Source organism: Oreochromis niloticus, linkage group LG15, assembly GCF_001858045.2.
Source record: "Oreochromis niloticus isolate F11D_XX linkage group LG15, O_niloticus_UMD_NMBU, whole genome shotgun sequence".
NCBI lineage: Eukaryota > Metazoa > Chordata > Actinopteri > Cichliformes > Cichlidae > Oreochromis > Oreochromis niloticus.
The window spans coordinates 3379818-3406660 of NC_031980.2; the positions used below are offsets into that span (position 1 = coordinate 3379818).

The window sequence follows — 26843 nt, forward strand, 5'->3', positions numbered from 1 at the left end:
AGTGACAGGTTGTCCTGCAATGGAGAGACCCAACGCTTTCACTGGTCCCACCACTCTGGCAAATGCTGACCTTTCACTTCCTGACGCAGCAGTTGTATTTAACACAGCCACGTGCCCCTGGCGACCTCACACACATGCACACAAAAGTGTACACAGACACAGAGTGGCAGCTTTGTGTTGGTTAAAAAAGTACTTGTAAAACCTGAACACAGAGAGGAAAAGCAGCCTGTGTGCAGGCATACAGTAAAAATACAGCCTACTAGTGTCTGGGGAAAAACAAAACATGGCATTACTGTCCAAATGCAGAACCTATTTCACACTGTTTTTATTTACCAATGAGTGAAGAGACACCAAAAAAAAAAAAGGAGTCCCACGAGACATCAACTTTTTCTTTTATTTCAAAATATTCTCCCAACAGGATGAAACTCAGAGAAGCCCAGAGGGTCCAAAGCCAATAGAGCCGTCTAGAACAGAAGCACCACTCATTATTGCTATGTCACTCTGCTGCAGGACAAGGCGTTCAGGGGAGAGAGAAAAAAAAGAAAGGAAAGGAAAGGGGGAGGAAACAAAGTCAAGCACAGAGACTCACAAACACATTCACTCCTGTATACACATACAAAAGGAGCTATGTGAAACACAGTGGTGGTGACTAAAAAGTAAGATTTTTAAAAAGCTGCAGATGTTCTCCATGGTGACTGAGGAACTGGTTTCTTGTGGCTCTGCAACCAAACTGTTGATATGCTCACCTTAGCCGTAAGGCTGTTACATTATGGTGTGAACATCATCTGATTACAGGCAAAGTGCCAGTAAGTGACGTATTATAGAGAAGCGTAACTACAAATGAAGGTAGAGCCAGTTTATAGATTTAAAAAAGTCTTGTTTACAACTCCTCTCGGGCAAAACAAAGAACATCTGCAGCTGTCTGATAAAACCACTTCATTCTGCCTTTCTGCTTCTAAGAGGCATACAGTATAGCAATACAGAATGAGGGGAGGAGGAGGAGAATGGAGCAAAAGCAGGAGGTGGGGGAAGGAGTGTGAAGATACGGGAGGTGGGGCTGCTGGTTGTCCATCTCTACTATCACAAGTCTAAAAAAAATTCAGCATGGTACAAAATCGTCAGTAAAAAAAGATGCTTTGCTGCCATGGAGTCAGAGGGGGCGAGTCGGTGGACGCGCCCGTGCCTTTACGCCTTCTCCTCGGTCGCTTCTTCTGCTGCTTCAGTTACCTGGAGGTGAAAAACACACATGCAGGTGTAGCCATTATTTACCCCAGGAGACTTAAGAGGGCCAATGATGTACGAGGAGGGGAAAACCCAACCAGTAAGTTGTGGTAACCAACAGCAAGAGATTTATTACTTGGCCAACACTGTGGCCTTCACCAGGGTCATCCACAAAGCCGCAGGCTGAAACATGTTGGTCGAGTAATAAAGCTTCAGCTTCTTCAGACCCTTGTTTGTCTGCATGCAACTCGGAAGAAGTCAAAGTTGAGGTCTGCCAATGCTTTGCAGGCAACCCTTCAAACAGCGTAGATCCAAACTTATTTTGCATAAAGATCACTTAAGGTTTTGGTTTATTGTCTGTAGAGTAAAAGGCTTTCCAAATGAGTTATCTGGATGGTTTTGCTAACAACTACAGCAGTAGGGATGCTTGTTTGTGTAGAAATTCTGGGCTTATAAATATTTAAAAAGTTGAGCTAATGTGTTTTTTCACACCTTTATTAGATAGTTTTCACTGAAGAGAAGACAGAGAGCAGGTAGGACATGCACCAAAGCAGCTCGGGTCAAAAGCAAACCCATTTCAATGCTGCTTTTGGCCTAGCAGCGTTTGGTTGCCACCCCAACCACTGAGCTAAATCAGCACCTGATCGATTTCACTTTTGTCGTATCGTTTCCTCGTTTTCTGCTAGGGATGCAAATAACTAGTTGCTATTTTAGTCTTCTAGCATATTGTCATACTATCTTTGAACATTGAGTGTAACAAAGGATAAACATCAGGTCACATCCTGGGTGTGAGACTGCGCTAAGTCTGTAAACTAAAAGCTATATAAATGTCATATTTTTAAACTCTTACCTAGAAGTCTGGTTTGATTCTTTACATTCAGTCTAGCGCATGTCTTTTTTATCCGCAGGCTGATTTTAGGTCTTTGCCAGTTTATCAGCGTAGACATTTATGACAACCAATAAATGAAAATTTAAAAAGTAAAGAACAGACGGCAGGAACACAGTTTGCCCAGCTATTAGCACTCTGCAACTGCCAAGTTGGCAACAAATGTTTGGAACCCCACAAACACAACAAACGGCAGAGTTGGGCAGAGCGTAAATGAGTAAATAAATAACTACAGATAAGGGGTGGGTGATATTTCCTCAAAATTTCAAGAAAATTTATAATGATGATATTTCTGATGATAGAGAAAAAACAATACTGAACTACATTTTATTGACACCTGCTTTTCTAAATTTTCGATCTTTTTATCCAATAAGTCGTTGGCACTGATGACACACTCCCTAATTTGAAGTGTGACTGTATTTAAACAATGTGCCTAAGTAGGTTTCTCACCGGACATTTTAAGTATAAAATAATTGCGTAACACTTTACTTTAACAATAACTAAAAATAAATTACATAATAAAAATGTAAAATATTTTCTCCATTGTATTTTGATTCAAGCTTTTTAACTCCTTACAGTCCTAGTTTTACACCGTGTAACCACGTCAGTAATTTCCACCCATCGTTTACTTCTCCTCTCATATGGAGTGCAGCTAGCTTTACTTGGTGGAGTCATTTATGACAAGATAAGCAAGATATTGTGATATGACATTTTTCTATTATGTAAAAATGTATCAAAAATGATTATTGGGGATGTTACGATATGCTGCAGCCCTACTACTCATGACAAATTATATATTTCATGTATCTCAAAGAAAAAAATATTTAGATTTATATATCACAATTTTTATCTCAGATTTTTAAATGACCAAATATTGGTATCAGTATTGGTCTTAAAAATACTTTATTGGTCAAGCTGTAATGCTGTACTACTCATTCTTCTTAGACTGCACTTCTTAAATGTAGCCTATTAGAGCTTATACTGACAAAAAGTGACAGACGGGAGGAGCCAGGAATCAATCTACCAACCTCCCAATCAGTGAACAGTCTATTCCAGCACTTGAATCAAGGCCATCTATGAGCTTGATACCACTTTTATGACTATATGCTGAATATTAAGCCATATTAAGCCACGAACTACAGTCAGGAGATAGCTTAGCTTAGCATAAAAGCCACATACAGAAATAAAATTAGCCTGGCTCCATCAAAGTTGTCAAGATTCACCTGAACACACCAGCAAGATATTTCTGTGGGCTTTCAGACTTTAAAGGGATTTTCACACATCCACTACGCAGCTTTGAACTTTTCATGACATCTCCCAACAGAAGTGCATATGAGTACACAAACTCCAACAGGACAACTGCCAAGACAATCATCACTCACAAGTCAATGTCATATTTGGAACGTGCATGCTCTATCCAGGCAGAACATCACCTTAAACCACATGGAGTATTTCTGGTAGGGTAGATGCGTCCGAAGCTGACTGTTTCCTGCTGTGGTTTACATGTCAGAAAGAAGAACTGAGCCTGATTCTTCCCATTGTTCATGTGTAAAAATGGCTTATGCTAAGCTAAGCAGCCTGGCTTCATTTGTACTGTACAGACACACAGAGAAAGTGCTATAATTTTTTTTTCACGAGGTAAAAGCAAGCTATTTATCCAAATGTCAGGCTATTTCTTTAATGGCTCAATTCACTTTCCCAACAAAACACCACATTTACTCACTTACTGCCAGCAGTGGCTGATTTCTATTTATGGACCTCTCAAACCTCCAGTAAATAAAAGCAGAACTATCGGTACTGCGATTCGACTGAAGTCACCCTTCAATAAGAAATTTACAAAGTCAGGCAGGTTGGTGTTCATGAGTTTCAAGGTAACATATGACCTCATTCACCAATGAGGAGCTTCAAGCTGTTAGCTCAACTCATCACTTGATGGTTTTTTCAAGCTAAAATTTTGCAACGGTACAATTATTTTATTTTACTTTTTACATTCTCTCCTGACAATAATTTTGTTGTGATCTCCTCTGAGAGGAGAGGTGCATTATGAGATAAGTTCAGCACAGCCAGGTTTTCTTTGTGTTAGTTGGTGTGACCAAACCTAACACCCTCAGAGGCAACAGGTACCACAACAGTGGTTAACAACTTTTTATGTTAACCCAGGCACATCAGACAAGTCAACTGACTGAGCACCTAACATAACAGTGCGATGCAACACTGCACCAAACAAGACGACAGTAGTGCTGAGAAAAAGGATAATTTTGGGAATCTGTGATCATCACAAGCGCACAGAGCAGATAATCATGGCTGGCACTCTCGCTGTGCTGTTGTTGGTTAGAAACGTAACAACTGCACATCACAGCTCTGATGTTTTTAAATGAATACTTTTAAACAAAGGTCAGCGTACGGTCTGTTCAGGTCTGACTCTGTGCCATAACCTAATGAAGAAGATATGAAAATCACTTTATATTAAAATCAAATTTATTGTATTCATCTAAAACTGTCAATGAACAACCTACAAATGTACAGATTTGTTATAGTTTTGTATTTTGTATATTACTTTTTATTTTTATTTCATTTTGATTTTTAATTTAGTTAACGTTTTCAGAGTGTATTTTTTTGGTTTCAGTTGAGTTTTTAATGTTTAGTTTCAGTTTAATTTTTGTTAATTAAGTTGGAGTCTCTTAAATTATTATAATAATTATTTTATGTTTTGACTCACAGTCTTGTAGACATCCAGTAAACATGTCTATCAAAGCCTCATCAGGTAAGTTGTAATAATATTTTTGCTAAAGAAACAAATACTAAAAATAAGAATATTTTCTCTATATTTTTTATGTTATTTTTATTAGTTTTCCAACTTTACAAAATTTAGTTTCCATTAGTTTTATTTTATTTTTATTTTTTTTGGTCAACTAAAATGTTTTTTAACATCTACATTAGTTTTAATTAGTTATAATCATTTCGGAAATGCAGTTGATAGGTTTTCTCATCTGGGTTCTAGTTGCAGCACAAAGATAAACTAGCAGCAGGTTAGAGCCAAGCATAAAAGCATTCATACATTTTATGCATCACCAGCTGAATGCATGCAAACTCCAGTGACAACGTGACGCCCAGTTTGGGCTGCTGAAGATGAGCTTCATGGTGCCGTTAGTAAGATATTGCTCAACAGGTTGCAAACATACTCCTCAAGCAGATATTTGTACTGGGAACTGTCCTGAAAATCTGAACGTAAAGGTTATGAATTTAGAAAAAGCTAACACGGTGATGTTGCAAAAAGAAAGTCACTAGTGACACAGAAAACTCTGCCTAAAAGCTAAACATAGCTCGGTAACCCGTTAATCTCACCTCCCACTACACCCCTCTGGTCAATAGTGGAGTCAGCTGTTCGTGAACCAGAGCACATTTCACATTGCAGCTCTGTGAGCAGCAGCTAACCTTCCTGCTAATGGAAAAAGTTGTGTCAGACCCACTTCACTGCACACAGAGAGCAAGCGGGACATCCTTACTTCTTCATTGTGTTTCCCAAACACTCTAATAAACACAGCACTGCAAAGCACAGCGAGTAAATGTTTTCCCTGTTAACGCAGACGCAACTATTAGCAGCACGTTAGTGTCCAAGCACACATACCAAAGATGAGTTAGACACACTCAACCATACCCTTAACTCTGACTGTCTCACTCTGTCCTCTCACTGACATCATGGAGGGAGCCGTGCTTCTGATGGAAGACACACTGACAGACGGACGAGACACATAGATCTGTGTGTGTGTGTTTATGTGTGAGGGTAAATGCACGTGAGCGAAAACACACATGTGGAGTATTTGTGGGAATAAAGAGATGTTTGTTTGTACACAAATTGACAGGATAAGGAAATAAAGATTATTATTTTTAGAACTGAATATAATTTTTCTTCATTCTATTTAAAAATTACATTATCTTTTTATTTTCCCCTCCTCGTACCTCATTGGCCTTGGTGTCTCCATTCTGGGCGGGACCGTCTTCCTTCTTCCCCTTGGCACCACCTTTCTTTGCCTTTGCCCCCTTATCATCTGCCACCTTCTGCACAGAACAAGTGAGAATAACATATCCTGCATATAATGATAATTATATTAACATTTTCTAAATCAGCATCGCAAAAGCTTCACAAGGGCAGCAAAGAGTAAATACACAGTGGTTACAGTAAAAAAATCAAACTTGACTAAAACCAGGAAAGGACTTCTCTATTTTATATTGTATCTTAAAGGAAATAAGTGGTTCAGAAAATGACCTTTCCAGAGCTTTGGGGTCCTGGCTGTTAATGCTCTGTCCCCTCCAGGTTACAGCCAGGCACCTGGAGCACACAAAGGAGCTGCCCAAGGATCTCAAGGCAAGTACTAAGATTTCAGTTTAGAGCAAGGCCATGAAGTAACCAATATATTCTTCCAAAATATACTGGGAGCTAATACAAATAAGGTTAAAGCAAGAGTGATGTGATTCTGTAAAAACTCAGTAACAGTAGGGTAATGTACACAAGTCTTGAGCTACACCCCATTTCTTTGTTTTCATGTAAAAATAGCCTCAGTTATTGCATACAGACTCATCACAGTTAAGCCTGCTTTCAGTTTGTGTTTTTCCAATCCAGCAGCTTTGAACATTCATATAAACTAATACTAAAAGGTAGCCAATTTCCTCAGATTTTTGCAAATTATTACAAATAATTTATTGTGTGTGTGCGTGTGTGAGTGTGTGTGTGTGTGTGTGTGTTTGTGTGTGTGTGTGTGAGTGTGTGTGTGTGTGTAATCTGTTTTACCTTGACGACGGTTTTCTTGGGCTTGGCCTCAGGCTTGGGTGGAGCAGGTCTCTGAAAATTACAATAAATAAATCCTGTCAGAACTGATTCATGGTTCAGAGTTTATGAAGAAATATTGCTCTTATCTATATTATCTAGAGTTCTCTCTTCTCTTTACACTTTGAAAGCAGTTTCAGCTACTTTCTTGTACAGAGTTATTCACTGAGATTAACCCAAAGCCTGCTGACTGAAATGTCTGCACTTGATCTGACTGTAGCCTAAATATTGATAATGATTAAGTACTTGCACCATATTTCATAACCCATGGGCTTTCATCATATTCCCATGCGTTTTAAATATCATCCAGATGTGGGCTGATCTAAGACCACTGTGCAATGATTATGTCAGATGGGAGCAAAGATTCTGGCCATTTTTTTAGGCTGCTGCGTGTGGACCATGTTACCCTGAAGCCACAAGCTACAGTAACGCTGCTGTGATGAAATGAAATCATGTGATTTATTCTCACAATATCTCTGTTTTGCTCAAGAAATGTCTGACACAGCACATGAGATCTAAAATAAAAAGGCTTGAATTAAGACAAACTGTGCTGAAGAGGGTGACTCCTGCTAGTAACAAATTGCCTAAAGATACAATTTAAAAAGTAAAGCTACAGCTAAGAAATTGTTTGCTAAGGTGACTTAGAGCTGAAAATAAAAGGCTAAGAGGCACTTTAACTGTAGCTAAACCTCAGTCTACTTGGCGTTAGCTTGAATGAGACACGCACAGCTTGTAGTGTAGACAAACCAACCTTGTGGCAACACAGACATGGTCTCACATACCCTATTTTTTTTAAAAAGAACTTACACCATACACTTTTTTCGGTGCTAGTAGTTGATTTGTACCTTTGGACAAGCCTAGGTAGCCTGGCTACCAGTCTTTATGCTAAGCTAAGCCAAGCTAACTGCTAGCATATCTAGCATACAGAAATGAGAGATGAAAGTGATAAAGATTTCCCATGAAACCCTTAGCAAGAATTACATAGGCTCACAATGTCAAACTAATGTTTAAATCAAGGGTGTCAAACTTACAGAGAAGAACTAGCCCCTCAAAGGTTATTAAATGACTCTGTAAAGTGTGAAAGAGGCAGAGAATGCATTAATAACTCAAGTTTTTTTCTCTAAAACTGCGATTCTTGGTGCTGAGAAAATTTTTCAAAGCCAAAAAGTATGTCTAGATGTTGACAGGTTGCTTGAATCAGAAAGAATTAAATTGTGGCCTTTACAGATCTACTGCTGTCTACAAATTGTGTTGCACATGTAATTAGAGGAGACTGACTACATATGCCAAAAAGAGATTTTGTTCAAATGAAAGAATTAAAGAGAATTCAGGCTGTTCTTCGCCACTTTGATACCCATGATTTCAATAGCACATGCAAATAGACGGGGTAAAAAGACCCAGCACCGGTGGATTTAACATGCAAAGTACACACACACAAACACAAGGACTCCACGGCAGGGCTGCTAGACCACATAAAAATGACACTATATTTCAGATAACATTGTTTTAAAATGCCATTCATAATCAATAGCTTAATACAAATTAGGCATAACTTCATCAAGGAAAATACTAATTTTCATCCACATGATTACAGAATTTATAACGCCACTGGTGGCAGTCATGCAGCCCTGAACATCAACAACTTGTCCAACACACAACACTGAGAATGGGCAAAGACAACAGAGAGTAGACATGCATACCAAGCCAGCAGCCAGTCCTCTGGGAGCACATTTATGGAGCTCTTTTAAATGGCGATTGCCTTGATGAAATCCATAAAGGTTGAGAGGACTTTACTCTGAGCCTTGGTAATGTGACATGTTTTAGCCCGGCGGGATGACGGGTTGACACTGAGAGGAAAGAGTGGACAGTGACAGAGGTGAAGACAGAGAGAGGGGAGAGTGAAACTTACCGCTGACAATCTCTCTGACCTTCTGGTGGGCTACCGGAGCAACAAATGATCAACAAGAGAGAGAAAGCGAGGGAGAGACAGTGACAGAGAGAGAGAGAGAGAGAGATATCAGTTGTACCTTTGCCAGCTGCTCTCGTGATGATCTACTTGGTGACTGTTACACGTGTCCTAATCATTAACTCCTCATGTGAGTATTCTTTCACTCACACACAGTCCACACAGCACACAGAAACACCCCCACGCACACACACACAGCACACACACTCACAAAGCGTCTACCTGTTTTGTGACTTTGGGGGCCTCCTTGCCCTCAGGACCCTCTGGGGACTACAGGAAATAAAATTAACATATTTTTTTTAAAGAAGTTCAAATTTAATTTTTCTCATGCACAAGTGAATTATCTCTGTGAAGCAACAGAGAGCTCCCAGGATGTCTTAATGGAAATATCACTTACTACTCATGGTATAACACATCTGTAACAATAGCTGAAACAATTAGCATGTTTTTGATTACTTACAAAAAAATAATCCTCAGATATTATTTACATCATAATATTTGAGGATTTTATGTTGGAGGAGGGGTTTTGTCATTCTGGCCGAATGACAAGAAGAATGTAATCATAATTAAATTTAATCCTTCTTAAGAAAATTAATAATTTCCCCCAGAAATCAATGGTCTTAAAAAAACAAACATAAAACCACTGTTTACTAATGTTTCACATAATCAAAGCACAGTTTCCATCACGCGTGACCAAAATTCTCCACAGATGCAAATTACATTATCTGATGCTGATATATGATGATGCCACAACCTCTCTGGTTAATTCCATTTTTTTAATGGAGGCATCTTGCTTACGTGCAAAAAAAAAAAAAGAAAAAAGAATAATGGACCATAAACATCGATTCACTCGGGGGAGGGCGCATATTAACTAACAACATTACAACAACGTCATTTGTTGCTCCTAATGGACACTGTATTTCCCGGCTCCAGGTAGGCAGGGACGGCGCACGAGAGAAGCGCGCCCACTCCCACCATGAAAAAAACGAAAAAAAAATATTGGTTTAGCTCGCAGGTTGACATTCACATCATTTGCATTATTTGCATGTGGGCGACCTCCGCCCCTAGAGGCCCCCCATTCTCTGTCCTCAAAGGCGAATCTGCGAGGACAATAGCCGTTTTTTTAGGTGACAGAAAAGCCACTTTCCATGTATGCGCTGATACAATGCACAGGAGCTTGTCGTGCAGTCCTGTTCAGATAAGAGCCACGGCCTCTTTTCACACAGCGGCGATTGTCCCTGATCCTTCCCCCCCTTTATTCCTTTCTCTTCACGGGGCTAAGGGTTTGTTCATTCTGCGTGGCGCCTGCCATATTCATCACCACCCGGAGAACCAAAATTAGACAGGGAGGTGGAGGGCTTTTATTTTATTTGTTTATTTAATATTACATATATCACGCATTATTAGGAACCTACAAGTCTTCTATATGAGTGAAATGCGCCCAGAGGAGTGATCACAGCGCACGTCTCCTACAGGATTTACGCGTCCATCCATCCAGCGGCTCTAACATTCACCGGTGCGCACTGTGGACAGGGAAGTGGCGGGGGGGGAAACGACCACAAGAACGGCCATTGGGATGAACACGAGGGGATTTATAATGAAAAAAGCCCCAAAATGTCGCATATAAAATATCCGTTATTAATAAGTGGGTGTTTAACGCCTACGCGTGAAAGGCTGCAGTCGAAAAGACGTTTCCTCAAACTTTGGCATCACCTCACCTGCCTCGACGTCGCCACAGAAATATTATTCCATTTTTCCTCGATTGCATGAGCTGGAAAAAACTACAGTGAAGTGTGCTGCACGCAGGGACGACACTCACCTTTCTCTTCGGCATTTTACGCGTCAATAATTCTCCACCGAGCAAAATAAAGGTCAAAGCCAAAGGGCCAAGATAGGTGAATTTGAACTACCTCGAAATACGGGATCAATATCTAAGCACCTTCGATAATATGTTGATTATATGCACTCCCCCAAAACTTACACCTCCCACAGCCATTGGACAGAGAAGTCAAAATCCACTCATGTGCTGACTCCCGATTGGATCGTCTCGTCTCTATGTAAATAAGAGGGTCGCGGGCATTGGCCGAAATTTACCAGAATCTCCCAACGATTGGCTACGCGCTCTTTGTGCGCAGATCCCTCCCGGTGAATCTGGGTAATGTAGGATGGGATAGAGAGAATGTTGTAAATAAAATACAAAGGACCAGAAAAAATGGGCACAATGGCACAATGTCCGCCACAGGCGAGATCCAGAAAAGCTGGAAGGTACTGTGTCTTGTAGGGTTTCCCCTGCTACAGAGAACTAGAGAAATCATACACAACGTTTCTGCAAAAAGAGGTTGTCACAGTCCCTTCAGGAACGTGATGGTGTGTAAAACAATGCAATACATGAGGGGGCCTGGACTGTGTAAGACTTCAGCGTGTCAGACAGGTTTACGAATATTGTGCACAAGTGCATTTTTTTTGCATTTGCATCCTAGAAATTAAGTCAGAATTAAATCAAGTTGTAGATCACTAAACAAAATCTGTCATTCATGTGTACAGTACAATTTTTAACATAACATAATTCACACTGTGTCTGAATTGGACATCATTGACCTTTGAACTTAATTACCTCTTGGGAAGTTTTAGGACCCCTGTATTCTGGCAAAGGATTCACTTGTAATCCCAGCTTTCCATCTGGTCAGCCTTGGTTGCCCCAAGTGAACTCAGATGACCCAAAACTGCCCTCCTGATAAGCCAAATTGCGCACTCATTATGACCTGAAGGACAAAGTGAACCCAAGGTAGATATCTGTGCTTAGGTAACAGTGTTACTGACAGTGGAGGCACCATCAAGAATACAACGGTGTTCAGAATTTCAATTTCATGTATATATTTATACATTTCTATAGCACCAAATCACAACAACAGTTTCCTTCAAATGCTTTATATTGTAAGATAAAGACTCTACAATAATACAGATAAATCCTAATAATAAGATGACCAAGTGCCTTGGTGACAGTGGGAAGGAAAAACCCCTTTTCAACAGGAAGAATCTCCTTTGCTTAATCAGGATGGATTGATGGATGAATGACCCTTATAAAAACTACACATTTTGTGCAACTACATGCAGATGATTTGAACACAGAGAAAAACATTTTAACAATTTTGTAGAAATTATTTATTAATTGTCATTAGACTTTTTTACTGGAGGTGGCTTATGATATATTTATTTATTCTACCATCATGAGACGCGGCAGGAGCCATGACACTTTGTTCTTTTGCCTGCTTTCTTCTTATGGACAAAATAAACCAGAATAATAAACACCTATCACCTGGAATGAACTTCTTTTTGATTGCATGCATCATATCCTCTTAGCACATCAGCAAGTACTGAAAAAAAATGCCATTCACATTTTCTCAGAGGCCAGGGTGATATCTTCAAGCAGCTCAAATAAAGAAGAAAAACCATTCCGTTTAGCCATCCAGTCAAAGAAGTCAACAAAATATTCAGGAGAGAAGGTGTCAATTCATTTCTTTTTGCTAACTTTCTGTTTCTACTCCAAATCTGAGCTAAATCTCATGATGTTCTAAATTACAGCCGCTACAAGGAGCTTATTTTTCTATTAAAGCTTTAAAACAGGTGTTTAACTGTTTCGTGCTCCCATGAGTAGGTATAGTCAATTTTGAACTTACAAACAATGAACATCCAGAACTTACAAAACAACTGTTTTCAGCATATTCTACAATATACAAATGCTCATATTGCACTGTTTTGACACACAATAGCCATAAAAAAACTGCACAGAAATCAACAAAAGGCACATTCTTGTTCAACATAACAACAGACAGAGAAACGCACAGAGAAACCAGTTTTACAATAGGCAGAGCTTTCCTGGCCTAAACAAGCAAACAAACAAAACCCCTGATTTCTACACAGGTATGAATGCACAACCGCTGTAGAAGCCAACCAACCCAGAACCAGCTTGATGGGAGCTGCAGTGTTCCCACATAGATTGACACTGTCAGCTCAATGGAAGAAAAGAAAACCACAATGGGGCGCATCTACAAGCTTATAGGCCTATATACAGACAGAGAGTTTTAAAAAATCAAGGAAAAACCTGAACCCACAGGCCACGCAGTGAAAGATGACGCAAGTGTGAAAACTGTCTGAATCATCACTATGCTGCACAGGCCTATATGGGCACCGTTTGAATTGTTTCCAATAATCTGCCACTGACCTGAACGCAAAAGATGCAAAGCAAATACGCTGTCTAAAAGGTTAAATTAATAAAATGGAACCATATTTGTGTAAGTTAACTTAAAGGCAGAGAGTTATGTTCACAGCAGGCCAGTCAGATTTTGCAAATTTTAGAGTGTTTGGTTGACTTCACCCAATACAAAATAGTTTAGCTTTTAAAGATTACTGTGTTTAATGAGTTTCACTTCTGCTTAAATATTCAGTCAGTGGGGCAAACACAGTTACTTTGTTTCTCTTTTTTATTCATTCAGGTACTGATTTCTTATCGCCTTACTTCCTGGTAAATTCATCAAATCATGTGTATCATGGATGAGGATATGAAATTTAATGTGCTATGTATAAAGTATAAAGTATACTATCTATGCCATGCATGGGGGCTTGGAGTTTACATGACAAAGACAGCCTGCAGACCTGTCCATGTTGTATCCTGCCTTTGACCCTATGGCAGCTGTGATAGGCTCCAGACCCCTGCGCCCCTGAATTGGGTAAATGGAAAAAAACGAATAGATAGGCTGTATTAAAAAGAAAGATTAGGCCTTTAGAGCATGCTAACATCTCTATAAGGCTGTTGAAAGAGATGAACAACTTATTAATGTATCAGGCTAAGTGCCTATAGTCTGATAAAATAATGCTCACATGCCGGTGCTTAACAAATATAATGTTATTCATAGTCTATATCTAAAAGATGGAAACTGAAAACATGGCATCACCCGTAGGTCTGAAAGTCTTGCTTTGGAAATCTGAAGCTCAGCATTTTGACCATCGCCATCCCACCTTTTTTGAAACCAGACATTGTAAGTGAGGCGTTGGTCTAACTGACAAACTGAGGTCGGCTCACGTTTATAAGTTAGCGACATGCAGTAAAAGTCTAACAGCCCCAGTTTGTCACCCCTTCTTGTAATGATGGAGAGATAATGTACAAAACAAACATGATTGTTTTGTTTCATAAGCTTGAAACTGGGAACATAAACCTACTGCAAATTTTTTAACTGAGGTCATGGTTTATGGCAGCACTAGGTCATTTGCCTCTAGATTTCCATAAGTACAGCGCCTCTGGGTGACATAATGAACACTCAAAAGTTGGTATAGACATTAAACACAAGTGATATTACTATTGCTCTGATAAATTTAAATCAAGCAGAACCAAGCTCATTCCTTTTAAGCTATATTAAGTCATAACAGAGGACTTGTTCAGCCTGATCTTTAGTTTGTTTGATGGGGGTGGAACAGTGGTTAACATTGTTTTCTCATAGCAAGAAGGCTTGAATGGCTTGAAAGGCTTAAATGCAGGCTGGGGCCTTTCTGTGTGAAGTTTGCATGTTCTTCCTGTGTCTGCGTGGGCTCCCCCTGGGTACTATGGCTTCCTCCCACAGTCCAAACTGGCCGTAGGTGTGAATGTGGGCAGAAAAGATTGTGTGTTTCTCCATTAGCCCTGTGATGGCTCCAGGGGTCTAGATATTAAGACTGTTTGTCATTGCGACCGTAACATCTTTGTCTGTGCTCGCTGATAAAATATCTAAGATCTACAGCTGGATGACAAGTTAAAGTATAAATCAGCACAAATATTTAACCTCATATGGAACCATTGTCATTTCTTTTCCTGTAATTTGTCACCTGCGTTTCCTCCTGCTTTAGCCCACTTTGAACGAGAACTAGAAAAGAAGGAGAATCCACTGCCTGCACAGGGAGTACATTCAAACTCCCTACAGAAAGGCCTTGGCTTTTCCAAGAGCCGTCTTGCTGTGAGGCAGCCATGCAAACAATTTCACCACTATACCACCCGTGGGAACATTAGACAACAAAAACTGAACTTTATGTACCCAAGAAGCTTTTAATCATCCCACATGATGATAAAAGGAAAAAAGCAAGTCTTCCACTATTTCTTAAATTCCAGTTTCTTTGGGCTGTGCTCAGGGCTAAATATCAAATTATGCTTGCTCAGTTAAGAAGGTCAGTGTGTTCCTTTTATACAAATAAAGGCACAGTTTATCAAATGAATACAATATGGGTTAACATTACCCCCACACTCCTCTGGCAGATTAAACACACCGTGTCTGTGTCTGATTAAAATTTGGGTTTCCATATTCATTGTATTATTCCAAATGAGAAGGGAAATGGAATGACTCGCTGAAGCAGTACACATCAGTAAAAGAGCCGAGGCTGCCTCTGCAGACACGGAAGTGCTCGTCAGCAAGTCAGAAATAGTCTCGCTCTCACCACGCAGTGACATTATTGAGATGCCATATTTCGTTATAGAGAATGTGAAGAAAGCCAGACCCTGGCCCAATACACCCGCATGTAGGCAGGACGTGACTGACACCTTGTGGACAGTCTTTGTCATGATTATTATAGATGAATACTCAATTACAGAATTTTAATATGTGAACCGCATACAAGCCCAATTCCATCCACTGAAACCTTTTTCTAATAATCTCTGTAATAATAGCAAAGAAACTCTTCCTATTTCTTTTTCCCATTTTCTTCATTTGCAAGGAAATTTAATAAGCACATTGTGAAAACATTCACAATTAATAAGCTATCCGCGTTTAAAAATCTCATAAAGATCTTATATCTGATATGTGTCACGGACTCTAGTGTAAGTCCAAGGAAATCCTTCCGTAGCAACCCAGACTCCTTACACTTAAACTGTAGCACATGAAGCCATAAAGAAAACAGCCATTACAGAAAACACAATGAAAGCTGAACATGAAGCACTTTCATTAATTCATACAAAATTTGCAGTAAATAAATAAATAAATAAATAAAAAGGTGTTGTATGGCAGTATGGCATGCCAGGGTGCCTTTGTCAGGTAGAGAGGCTCTAAGATCGATGAAGACCTCAGACTCTCAGATGAAAGTAAAACTTCAAGAGGTGACTCATTTGAAACGACAAAGCTGAAGAGAGCAGTCCAACATTTACGCCTCATCTCTGTTCATGTTTCACATTTTGCAAAGCCCTCCAGTGGGCCGAACTGGATCCTTTGTTCAGCCAGGTCTGGCTCCCTGGCCTTATGTTTAACATCTCTGCCCTATTACAAGTTTCAGCATTAGTATATTATTCAAGGAAACTGCTGAAGGGTTTAAAGCAGCAATGCATTTTAATATAACTATTTCCAACGCAGCGTTTTATTATTTATGTGACACATTTAAACGTTCTCTTTTTCCCTCTTAAAACGAGACAAACTTAACCCCTCTGACACCCAGATGTCTATTTATAAAGCTGGATCACCCTCCCATCCATTACTCTTACCGGTTCTGCATTACGTCATTGGGACCCACACAGTTTGTGTGCACACTGGGAAATTTGAGGCGAATCATGCGTCTGCAGGAAACACCGGTCAGACTGCCTTTTGTCTGCATATGATCCGCTTTTGGTTTATAGCCTCTAAACACATAAAAGCAGCAGAGGCAAAAACACACAGCAGGCTGATAGGCGGGACTTCCTCCTGGCATAACTCAGCTAGCCGGGCTGTTTATCTCGTCGTGCAGCGCAGGGATCGAGCCAGTGCAGGATCTGATAACAAGGTAAGCCCGTTGACAGCAGCGGGGTTTGGCGTGTTTCTCAGTTTGTGCATGTAGTCTGCCTCGTTGTCGCTCCATCCGCAGCACTCGTGTAAATTGCACTCGTTGCTGTGCGTGGTTATTGTTGCAATCAGAACTGCGTGGGTTTTTTTTTTTTTAGCTGTTAGCAATGCAGCACAAAGGCTAAAACACGGAATCTGTTATAATGTAGCGAACTGTCGATAGGTTCACTTTAATTCGTCTGGATGTGAGTGTCTCTCTGATGTGCCGCCGTTGTGATATCCTCAGCTAGCCACATTTCCAATGACATCTTTGCTGCCCTTAACGGAAATATATAAATGTAATTTTTATTATTATTTATTATAAACGTTATTATTTAAGCCAATTTCTCAATTAATTTCTGCCTTGTTTTCATAACCAGCTTAGTGTAATGTATACATATATTTTATAATTTGTTTATTAAGCCATTAGTTTTATGATTATTAATTAAGTGATGCAAGTTCCAAGGAGGCATTTTCAGCTGTTTGTTTGATTCGACCAAAAGTTCAAAACCCAGAGATCTGTTATTATGTGGAACAGCCCTCACATGTGCAAATGTGTGTTTCTTTTGCGTGATTGATTACCTAACTATATATATATATATTAAAATATTAGTAGAGTAAATGTTAGTAATCAGTAGATTTTGGCTTTGCGTTCGTAAATAACATATCCAGTCGTGTACAGTCAGGGGCGATTCTAGGATTGAACCTTTACGGGGCTCAGCCCCTTATCATAATGTCATGAACAGTGCCTGTGCTGCCTTGCAGTTAATATTAATGTCACCGTTCAACCCATGTTCATTGACATGAATCCTGTTAATTGCAGCTTTTTATATCAATTAATGTGTTCTATTTAGAATGTGAAATCATCAGTAATTGTGGACAAAGCAGAAGTTACCTCAGCTTTGTAACTTTTCTTGACTTTCCTTCATGTCCACTCTGACCTGTTTTATTTTGCTGTCTTCATCCAGCTCTTTCTCCTTCTCACCTTCCCCATCCACCTCTCTCAGTCTTTGTGCTGTCACCAAAAGGTAAATGGAACAGTGAAGCTGAATTTATAATCCAATAAAAAGCTGATTTACATCACGTTACAACAATATTCTAATTGAATACTTGCTGCCGCTGGCTGTTGACAGTTAACACTCTTCTGACGTGCTCTCTGGAGCTCTGCTGTACTGTAAACAAACAATGAGACTCAATTCAACCAGAACAGGAAACTAATAAAGCAGATCAGCTACCTGGTTGGCAAATAGCGGCTTATTGCTTAGAAAGCTGAAATTGGTTAATAATTCAGGTGGTCTAGCCTCCATTAGTTAATGTTTTCGATGCTGTTTAGAGAAGAAATATACATAGGCAAACAATTTTCACGTCACGGCAGTGACCCTTCATTACTCGAACAATTTTAACTTTCCCTTGCTGATGTTTCATTTGCATATGAAATTACGTCTTTGCCTTCATTCAGCTGCAGCAACGCAAAATCTTAATTGTTAACAAAAAGTGACGCTGCTGAAGCAGTGCAGCACCTCTGTGTGCGAACACTGGACATTTAAACTGTTTTTAATGGTCACCTGTACTGTCTCCAATAGACAAGTTGAGGGGAAAAAATACAATACATACAGTTATTAAGGAAGGTAAAATGATGCCCTTAATGTTTTTGAACATTTTCACAAACTAGCTCGCAGCTTCTTGTAAAAAAACAAATGTCTGTGTAGGCTTGTATCAGAAAACATATAATGGAATATGGATATGTCTGTGATTGGTTAGTATCCAATCTAATCTGTCAGGCTTTAGTTGAAACCACACGTAGTCCCTCCAAAACTAGATTAGCAGACAGTACTTCTATATTGATGAGGAAGTGCACTAGATGGCTAAAACAGTAAGTGTAGCTGATCAGATAATGTTGGAAGTTGGGTCTGCATTATCATACAGTTTTCTATTTTCTAATTTTGTATAGATCAAATAATCTATCTATGATTTCAGTAAAAACCATAGATAATCATAGATTAATAACAAGTTATAGACTTAGAGGGATTAAATGTCTAGCTGTAGTCAATAATGTGTTGTTTTTTTGTAGGCTGTTTCGTCAGTCTGCACACTATGCTCTGCTACTTGTTGCGAAGAGGCCGCAGTCCTCTGCTCTGCCTCTGGGCCCTGCTTCTGCCTCTGGTATCCCTCGATAGCCCGAACCACCGTGGACGTAGGGACTACCTTGTGACGGAGCGGCCCAAGCTGCTGCTCGTGTCCTTTGACGGCTTCCGTTGGGACTACATTGACCGCGTTCCGACGCCTAACTTCCGCAGCATCATGGACACGGGGGTGAAAGTGGAGTTTGTGGAGAATGCTTACATCACCAAAACCTTCCCTAATCATTACAGCTTAGTGACGGGGCTGTATGCTGAGACGCATGGCATTGTGGCTAATGAGATGTACGACCCTGTTCTGAACCGGTCCTTCTCCATGGAGACGGACAGTGTTTATGATTCACGGTGGTGGGAGGAGGCTGTGCCCCTCTGGGTGACCATCCAGAAAGCTGGAGGACGGAGCGGGGCAGCAATGTGGCCTGGGTCTGATGTCAAAATCCACAACATGTACCCTACTCAGTACCTCCACTACAACGCCTCAGTCTCCTTTGAAACCAGAGTGGAACGGATTATTGAGTGGTTCTCTGCACCAGAAGCTGAGGCGGTGGATTTTGGAGTTCTGTACTGGGAGGAGCCTGACGAGAGCGGGCACAACCTAGGACCTCAGAGTTCCTTAATGGACGTAGTCATCGCGTGGATTGATGAGAAGCTCGGCTTCCTTATAAACAAGCTAAAGAAGGCGGGGTTGTATGACAGAGTGAACCTCATAGTAACCAGTGACCACGGCATGGCTCAGCTTTCTCCTGAGAAGATCATAGAACTGGATGAGTACGTGAGCAGAGACCTGTACACCTGGGTGGATAAGAGTCCAGTGGTGGGAATCCTGCCCAACGAAGGTAGAAACAGTAATGTTTTTGGAAATTCATTCATTTTCCTCTTTACCACCATCATGCTTGTATATTAAATATGAAGCTTGTCACGGGTTTATGCAATGCTTATTATATGATTCTGATGCAATGATAAAATAACAGTAAAATATCCCTTCTCAAGCTGCAGCTGCAAATGAACTACTTTATGCTGAAAACTTTATCTGGCCAAAAAGGGACAATGGATGTGGAGGACTGACCTAAAGATTATCAGTTTAGTTAATAATCAGACAATCCTCCATTATGACCAAGGTTTACAACACAGACTTAATTTTTATAAAATTTTATCCAAAACCAGTGACTGAGCCATTTTCCCCATAGACTTCTACAGGAACTGATCGCCATCTGGTGGCCTTCATATAGAATAGAGCCTTAAGGCATTTCTGCACTGGCTCAATTTTTCTGACCTAGAAACTATAGTCATCCTATATTCATCCTGTCTGTAACTGTAGGCTATGTCCATCTTTTATATACAGTTGTTGCTTGTCAGTTAATCTCTAAAGTCTTGAATTTGTTCCCCATGAGCTGCCGTTCATAAATCAGAATTTGCAGCCTCTATAAAGATTTTCTGCTACCGCTCGTTATGTATCCTTCAGGGAAACTCGACGAGGTGTATAATCTGCTGGTGGATGCAAACCCGAACATGGTGGTGTACAAGAAGGAGGAGATTCCCGAGCACTACCATTATCAGCACAACATCAGGATCATGCCCATCCTCATAGAAGCCAAAGAAGGCTGGACCATCATGCAGAACAGGACCGGACCCTTCATGTGTACGTTTTCGCACATCACAAAGCTCTGCTGAGACAACACTCTGGCGTCGTTACTGTGCACATTAAACAGGTTTTGACAGTTTGTTTAAGCAGCAGCCTTTTTTCTGCTCTAATAATAGCTTCACAGAAGGTTTATTTCAGTCACTGAACCAGCGCTTGTTTTAGAGTAGCTGTAATTAACAAAGAAAGCTGGATATGCTTTCCCTTAGGACCAGCAAGAGTGTGTTTGAGTTAAAAAGTGTGTGTGTGTGTGTATGGATGTGTTTGGAGGCTTTTATTGCATTTACTCTAAGTGCAATTATTTTTTCCTAATACAATACCTACTGAGCATCACCTCTTCAGATTAGAGCGTTCAGACCCATGTGTCATGGAGGCAGTGTGTCTTTACACCAGCTACTGTCACTGCTTAATTCCTCCTCTCTGCTTGTTGGCTTGTTAATGAGTGAAATGACCAGGTGGAGCCTGCCGCTGGAAAGAAAACTAGCAGACTTTCAGTCTTCAGGGACAAAGCGATGTGAGACTGCTTAGACACACACGTGTGTATTATGATGCTTTCCTGCTAGTGGTGCAACGGATCACGGTTGATCTGAAATCCGAATCGATCCCACTCCACGGTTCGGTACGCACGTGATCCGAAGATTCGAAAAAGAAAAAAAAAGTATGTGTATGGTGCGCGTGGTGGGTCTGTCAAGCGGTACTTATGGTCAGCGCTAGCGGTCCAAGTGGAGGAGCAGAGGAGTTTGCGGCATTTAAGCAGCCCTTTGCTGCCCAATCCGACCGGGCTAAAGCTATTACAAAAGCTATTGGGGTGTTTAGCTGCAGACGGGAGGCCGTATTCCGTTGTGCAAAATAAGGGGTTTAAACTGTGATGAACGTGCTTGAGCCACGCTGTGATGTCCCGTTGCGCGTCCACTTCAGTGTGACAAGATCGTTCCAAGCATGTATGAGCAGGAGAAGTTTAAAGTTATGGCTGAACTGTCCCACGCATCTTCTGTTGCCCTAACTACAAATGGGTGGAGCTCCAGGGCAACGGAAAGCCACGTGACCGTGACCGCTCGTTATATCACAGCAGAGTGGTAGATACAAAGCCCTGCACTGCCCTATAGATTACATTAGATTAGATGAAACTTTATTTATCCCTCGGGTGGGTTCCTCCGGGAAATTCAGTTTCCAGTAGCACAGCACCGACAGAAGTTGCAGAATGTGAGCAGAAATATACCAAATATACACATTTATAAATACAGAGAATACGAAAGGGATAAATAGAATAAATAGGAATAAGAACACAAGGGAACGGCACATTTCAAGTATTGTGAGTCTATTACACCGTTGGATATTAACAAAAACTATTGCACAGTGAAAAGGCACTACAGCTTACTTGTTCCCCCCTCCTTTGTCCCCGTTTCCCCTCCCTCTCCCCTCCAGCGAGGAGTTAAACAGTTTAATGGCGTGTGGGACAAAGGCCTTTTTAAGTCTGCTGGTCCTTGACTTTGGGAGACACAACCTGTCACTGAACAGACTCCTCTGGTTGTTTATGGCTGTGTGCAGAGGATGCCCAGCATGGTCCATAATGTCCATATTGCAACTTCATTTGTTTCTACATAAGTGCGTGGAATGAGTCTTCAGTTGAATGTTTTTTAATAGGCAAAAAATACTTAAATAAGTAAATAGTGAGTCGAATTTTTGTCTTTTTTTTTCTATTTTTGCTGATCCGAAAATTGATCCAATCCATGACTTAAAACCGTGATCCGATCCGAACCGTGAGATTTTTGATCTGTTGCACCACTATTTCCTGCTATAACAAAGTTTTTGAGAGGGAGCGATATGCATTCATGACTAAAACATGCCTCTTACCGTGCAGCAGTGGCCCCATCTGTTTCTCAGTGCATCACGGGGCGCTGCGGAGTAATGCAATACAAATAACACTGCAGCTCCACTTGCTACAAACCCGATCATTCTTCTTTGTTTACATCAATTGAAAGAAAATGTGCTCTGCGTTTCTTGGTATTCCATTATATGTCTGTCTCTATTTATTTGGCATTTGCCTTTATTAGATACTGCGGTGGGAGACATTTTATACATCCATATTTAGTTGCTAGCAGCATTCTTCTTCCCTGCCTCCGCCGGCTGATTGCCGCACTTCTGTGCTCATTCCTTGCGACATCGATCAGTGGAATATGATTACAGCACTGGTAGAATTGCTAATGTTCTTGCATGCGCGCGCACGTGTGTGTAGTTGTGCATGTTTACAAAACAAAAATATAGAGGAAAGAAATGTCGACCAGGCAACGTTGGGGATCGGAAATCTCCGCAGGGTATGTTTAAGGTAAGATTTATGGGAGATCCTGGACCTGCTCGAATGGCCGTTAAACCCACTGAAGCTGCCGTCACAGTCAGCGCTGATAGACTGTATTGATTTTTACTCGCAGCACGCTAAGAGAATCACGTCAGATCTTCTGGATGTAATAGCACTGATAAATTTTAGGAGCGGCTGTTAGCCTGTCTAAGCTTTCATGTAAGGTCTTTGTGTTTGTGTTTTGTGATTTCATTTTCAGTTTTTGTTTGGGCTGTGCTGTGATTGATTTAGCCTTATCCCGTCTGCTGAGGCAAGTCGTTTTGGCAGTAAATCATCAGGTAGAGCTGCGGTGCCAGGTCCCATAAATCTGGAAACAAAACGAGCTGTCTGTGATTCATGGGATGTGAAAACCAGATACAGATGTATATAAAGGTCTATTAGCAACAGAATAATAATTTACATCAAAATTTACATCTTATGCAAATGTTTTTTGTCTTTTTTTCATCTCCAGTGGGAAACCATGGCTATAACAGCAGCTTACGTAGCATGCAGCCTGTGTTCGTGGCTCGTGGGCCGGCCTTTCGTGAGAATTACGTCAAATCCTCCATGCGCTCCGTTGACCTTTACCCTCTCATGTGCCACATCCTGTCCATCCGCCCTATGCCGAACAACGGCTCCCTCTCGAATGTTCAGGACCTCCTGTCCATAGAGCCCACTGTGACCACGCCAGTCCCACCTCACCCTCCCGTTCCCCCTCCGGGCACCGGGTACTCCTGCGCCCCCATCGTGGGCTCGTTCCTCGGTGTGGTTTTGGTGCTGGGCTTCCTAGTGGTCTACGTCATACTAGTGACACTCAAACAGCGGCCCTCGAGAAAACACAGGAGCTGGGAGATGTCGCAGCCTTTACTGCAAGAGGATTTGCACCTGTAGCTCGAGAACGGAAAGAAAGGCGGACGTAAAAGAAGAGGAGGTATTCCTCCTCCCGAGGTACTCCCACATCCAGAAGCATCCCCCGAATGGCTCCCTTACAGCACTAAACGCTGCTCTTCTTATTCACTGAAGATCGAGGAAGTTTACCCTCCCACTCATGCGTAGGGGTACATCTGGTGTAAGGGAAACGTCCCGGGTGTGCTTCTGGTTTGGGTTTATTCAGAATAATGGGTTTCTTAGTGGCTTTGCTTTGATTGTGAATTCTACCTAATAGCGTCTAACATTTTCATTGTCACTTTATGAGTAAAGATACAAAGGTAAACGTGAAGTTTGAGCCTGTGATTGTAAAAGGGTGAGCTTTTGGTGGCCAAGCCTATGACACGGATGATATCGAGGTATCAGTATGCTCAAATCCCACTAAAGCTGTTCTTTTCCAAGGTGGGGTGTAAAAATCTGGTAATGGTGCGTACCTTCAGACAATCTTACCTTGATGGAATTTATAATGTTACACTTGTTGGGAAGCTGTGCCATGAGCACAGAAGGTAAAATGAGTAACTTTTTGGAAAGCATACTGACACCTTTCCCATCCTGACAGCGAGAGTCATCTTCAGTCCGTTTGCTTTGACATTTTCAAATCTATGCAAAACAGATTTGTATGTCATAAAGTGAAAAAGGGATCTGGTGAGATTTTTTTTCGCCACCACCTGTTCTTCTTGTGGTCTGAGCACTGAATAAGATGTTACTTGGAACTACAAATGCTGTGATTAATCTAAAGTATTCCAAACTGTTCGTTTTAAGCACTTGACTGTGGTCAGTGTTACTTCTGAATGTTAACTGGAACCACTAAAGTCTCACTCTTCGTGCCAAGCTACTGCTCATAGGTGTAGGTCATTCCATGAGCTAATCACTTCAGTAGTCCGTTACCATTTGCCTTTGAACTTAACCGAGAACATCTCTCGAACGTGTGCAGTTGTTTGTGCGTCTGTCCTTTTTTTGTGTGTCAGGAGGGCTTTTTTTTCCCCTTCCAGTGTAAGATGATTGTGTAGTGCCCTTCCATTCATATGTCCACTGTCATTACCATGGTCATTTGTTGGTGAAATGTGAAGTGCAATTGCTATTGGTCAGTATTTGTGTTAGGAGTTTTAAGGGTTCTGTTTGGTTGAGAAGACTATTTCGAGCATGACTTGCGAGAGCTGTTCCCGTAATTTGCACTACAGGATTGAAATGAAACTGAATGAAGGGGCAGTAGTTGGAAGCTTTTTAGGTCATGTATAATTTGCACTTCTAGTTTATAGTTGCTGTTTGAAATGACGAAAAAAGATAGGTGCCTCTTGCTTAAAAGCTTTTTAAGTAGCATAATCGCAGAGAGAGTTAGAAGACTAGAATTATAATCTGCAGATTAAATACTATCATTTTTTTCCAGCGTCTTTTAAGAAAGAATTGGTTCAATTTTCTCCTTTTTGCTTTTCGATGCACTGACTTATACCTGTGCCCGAAAATGACAGACATCACTGTGATATATACTTTTTACAAAATTTAAATTCATAAATTGAGAGCATTTATATGAAATTGTTAATTATCTGAGAATTGTGTTGTTTTATGATGGAAAAGTGTTGTCTGATAATTTTCCCCTAACTTGTTGACAAAGAAGTGAAACGTATCCATGCTATATTCCAAAAATGATTTATTTGAAGTTTTTAAGAAAAGGAAGAATATTAGATGAAGCTGATCTGTTTTGGATTAAAAATGTGGATATTTAATATAATTTACAAATTAACTATCTTTGCCATGTTGAAGCAAATAACAAGTCTTCTGGAAATAAAGGAACTAATGTGAAAATAACTGTGTTTGTTTATCATTATTATTATTATTTTTTTTAACCCTTGTGTTCGAGGCCCAGATCTTTACATTTTTTCTTAGTCCACAAAAAGGTACATTTTGTAGTAATCTGTCATTCTTCAGAAATGCAGCTAAATACTGTAAAGCGTGATGCATTTAAGGAACAAAATAAATAAATAAATAAAAATCAGTCACTGAGTTAAACCATAGGATTTCTCTTTTTCAGACTGGAGTATAACTGAGCATGCAGTCATGCCTACCTTTTCCATTTCTTTGAAAAAAAATAGTGATGAGGACGGTTTTGTAATTTTAATAATTTGGAATTAAAAAAATATTCTCACCCTGCAAAGAACATCCACCAAAGGAAGCTCAGCAGTCTCGTGATACCATCTTTTAACCTTTTTAAGTTGGATTTTATTACTTTTTTATTATTGTTCATCAATAACACAGATTCACCTCAGTAAGTAAGCAACACAGACTCTTTGCCTTAACAAAACTTCCTTGCAACTTCCTTCCTGTATTTTCCAACAGGTGAAGATAACATCTAATAGATGTCAAACTCATGTTATATCGAGGGGCACATACAGCACACTTTAATCCTAAGTGGGTGACCGGTGGAACTCCCCTTTCTGTCAGTATAAAGAAGTTTAATTACACATTTAATCCCAGATTGTAAGAAAAAGACGACAGTATGTATCAGTCATTCCACATGACAAAGAAATGCTGGTGCAGTAAATGAAAGAAACGTGTCAGCATCACCGTTTGAGCTGAAACTGCAAGAAATAAATATGTAACATTACAGAAAAACTGTAAAACTCATGAAAATACATTTAAATGTCTGAAATTTTAAGCCCTCTTTCACATTTTCTGCACCCATCCAGTGGATGTGTGTTTCTAAGTTACCTGGCCACAAACACAGCTTGCACCTCTGTCATCTTATAATCATTACAGTACCCGCTATCCCTCTCTTACGGCCAGCCGCAGGGTGGAGGAAACCTGGCAAGGTGCATTTACACAGATTTTACATAAGCAAGTCTAGAAAATGCACAAGGGCCCTACAGCTTATCAACATTACAAAGGTCCCAGAGAGTTTTATATGTTTTTAAATATTAGTTTCGAGCAGTTTGGTTGTTTCTGTTTGTACAATACAAATACTGCCACAGTTAAATGACTGAAACCTGTAAAAATGCAGTTAAATACAGGTGAGCACAGTTAGTAGAATTAGTAGAATCTTAAAGGAAAATGGAAAATACAAAAAGGTGAAAATGCAGAATTGTGAGAAAACACATCAGCAGCTC

At 40.4% G+C, this 26843-nt stretch overlaps 2 protein-coding genes across 14 annotated transcripts; one reads left to right on the plus strand and one right to left on the minus strand.

Moving 5' to 3' along the window:
• Positions 1–375: 375 nt before the first annotated feature.
• hmgn3 (high mobility group nucleosomal binding domain 3) lies at positions 376–16631 on the minus strand. Of its 11 annotated transcripts, none has more exons than XM_025899179.1 (7): positions 10718–10930; positions 9121–9168; positions 8842–8871; positions 6897–6947; positions 6068–6163; positions 5766–5839; positions 376–1227 (listed from the first exon to the last, which is right to left on the minus strand). In XM_025899179.1, the coding sequence occupies exons 1-6, from the start codon at positions 10730–10732 to the stop codon at positions 5783–5785; spliced, it is 297 nt and encodes a 98-aa protein (XP_025754964.1). In that variant the 5' UTR covers positions 10733–10930; the 3' UTR covers positions 376–1227; positions 5766–5782. The 11 variants fall into 11 exon arrangements, with proteins under 11 accessions (XP_025754964.1, XP_005449838.1, XP_003440721.1 ...); XM_005449781.4 differs by having other exon boundaries at positions 5766–5865; positions 10718–10929; XM_003440673.5 differs by having other exon boundaries at positions 5766–5865; positions 6068–6166; positions 10718–10897.
• On the plus strand, positions 16527–25545 carry enpp5 (ectonucleotide pyrophosphatase/phosphodiesterase 5). Of its 3 annotated transcripts, none has more exons than XM_005449780.4 (5): positions 16527–16665; positions 17672–17731; positions 18775–19677; positions 20304–20480; positions 23288–25466. In XM_005449780.4, the coding sequence occupies exons 3-5, from the start codon at positions 18798–18800 to the stop codon at positions 23704–23706; spliced, it is 1476 nt and encodes a 491-aa protein (XP_005449837.1). In that variant the 5' UTR covers positions 16527–16665; positions 17672–17731; positions 18775–18797; the 3' UTR covers positions 23707–25466. The 3 variants fall into 3 exon arrangements, with proteins under 3 accessions (XP_005449837.1, XP_003440855.1, XP_005449836.1); XM_005449779.4 differs by lacking the exon at positions 16527–16665 and adding an exon at positions 16708–17002 and having other exon boundaries at positions 23288–25545; XM_003440807.5 differs by lacking the exon at positions 17672–17731 and having other exon boundaries at positions 16528–16665.
• The last annotated feature ends 1298 nt before the right edge of the window (positions 25546–26843 follow it).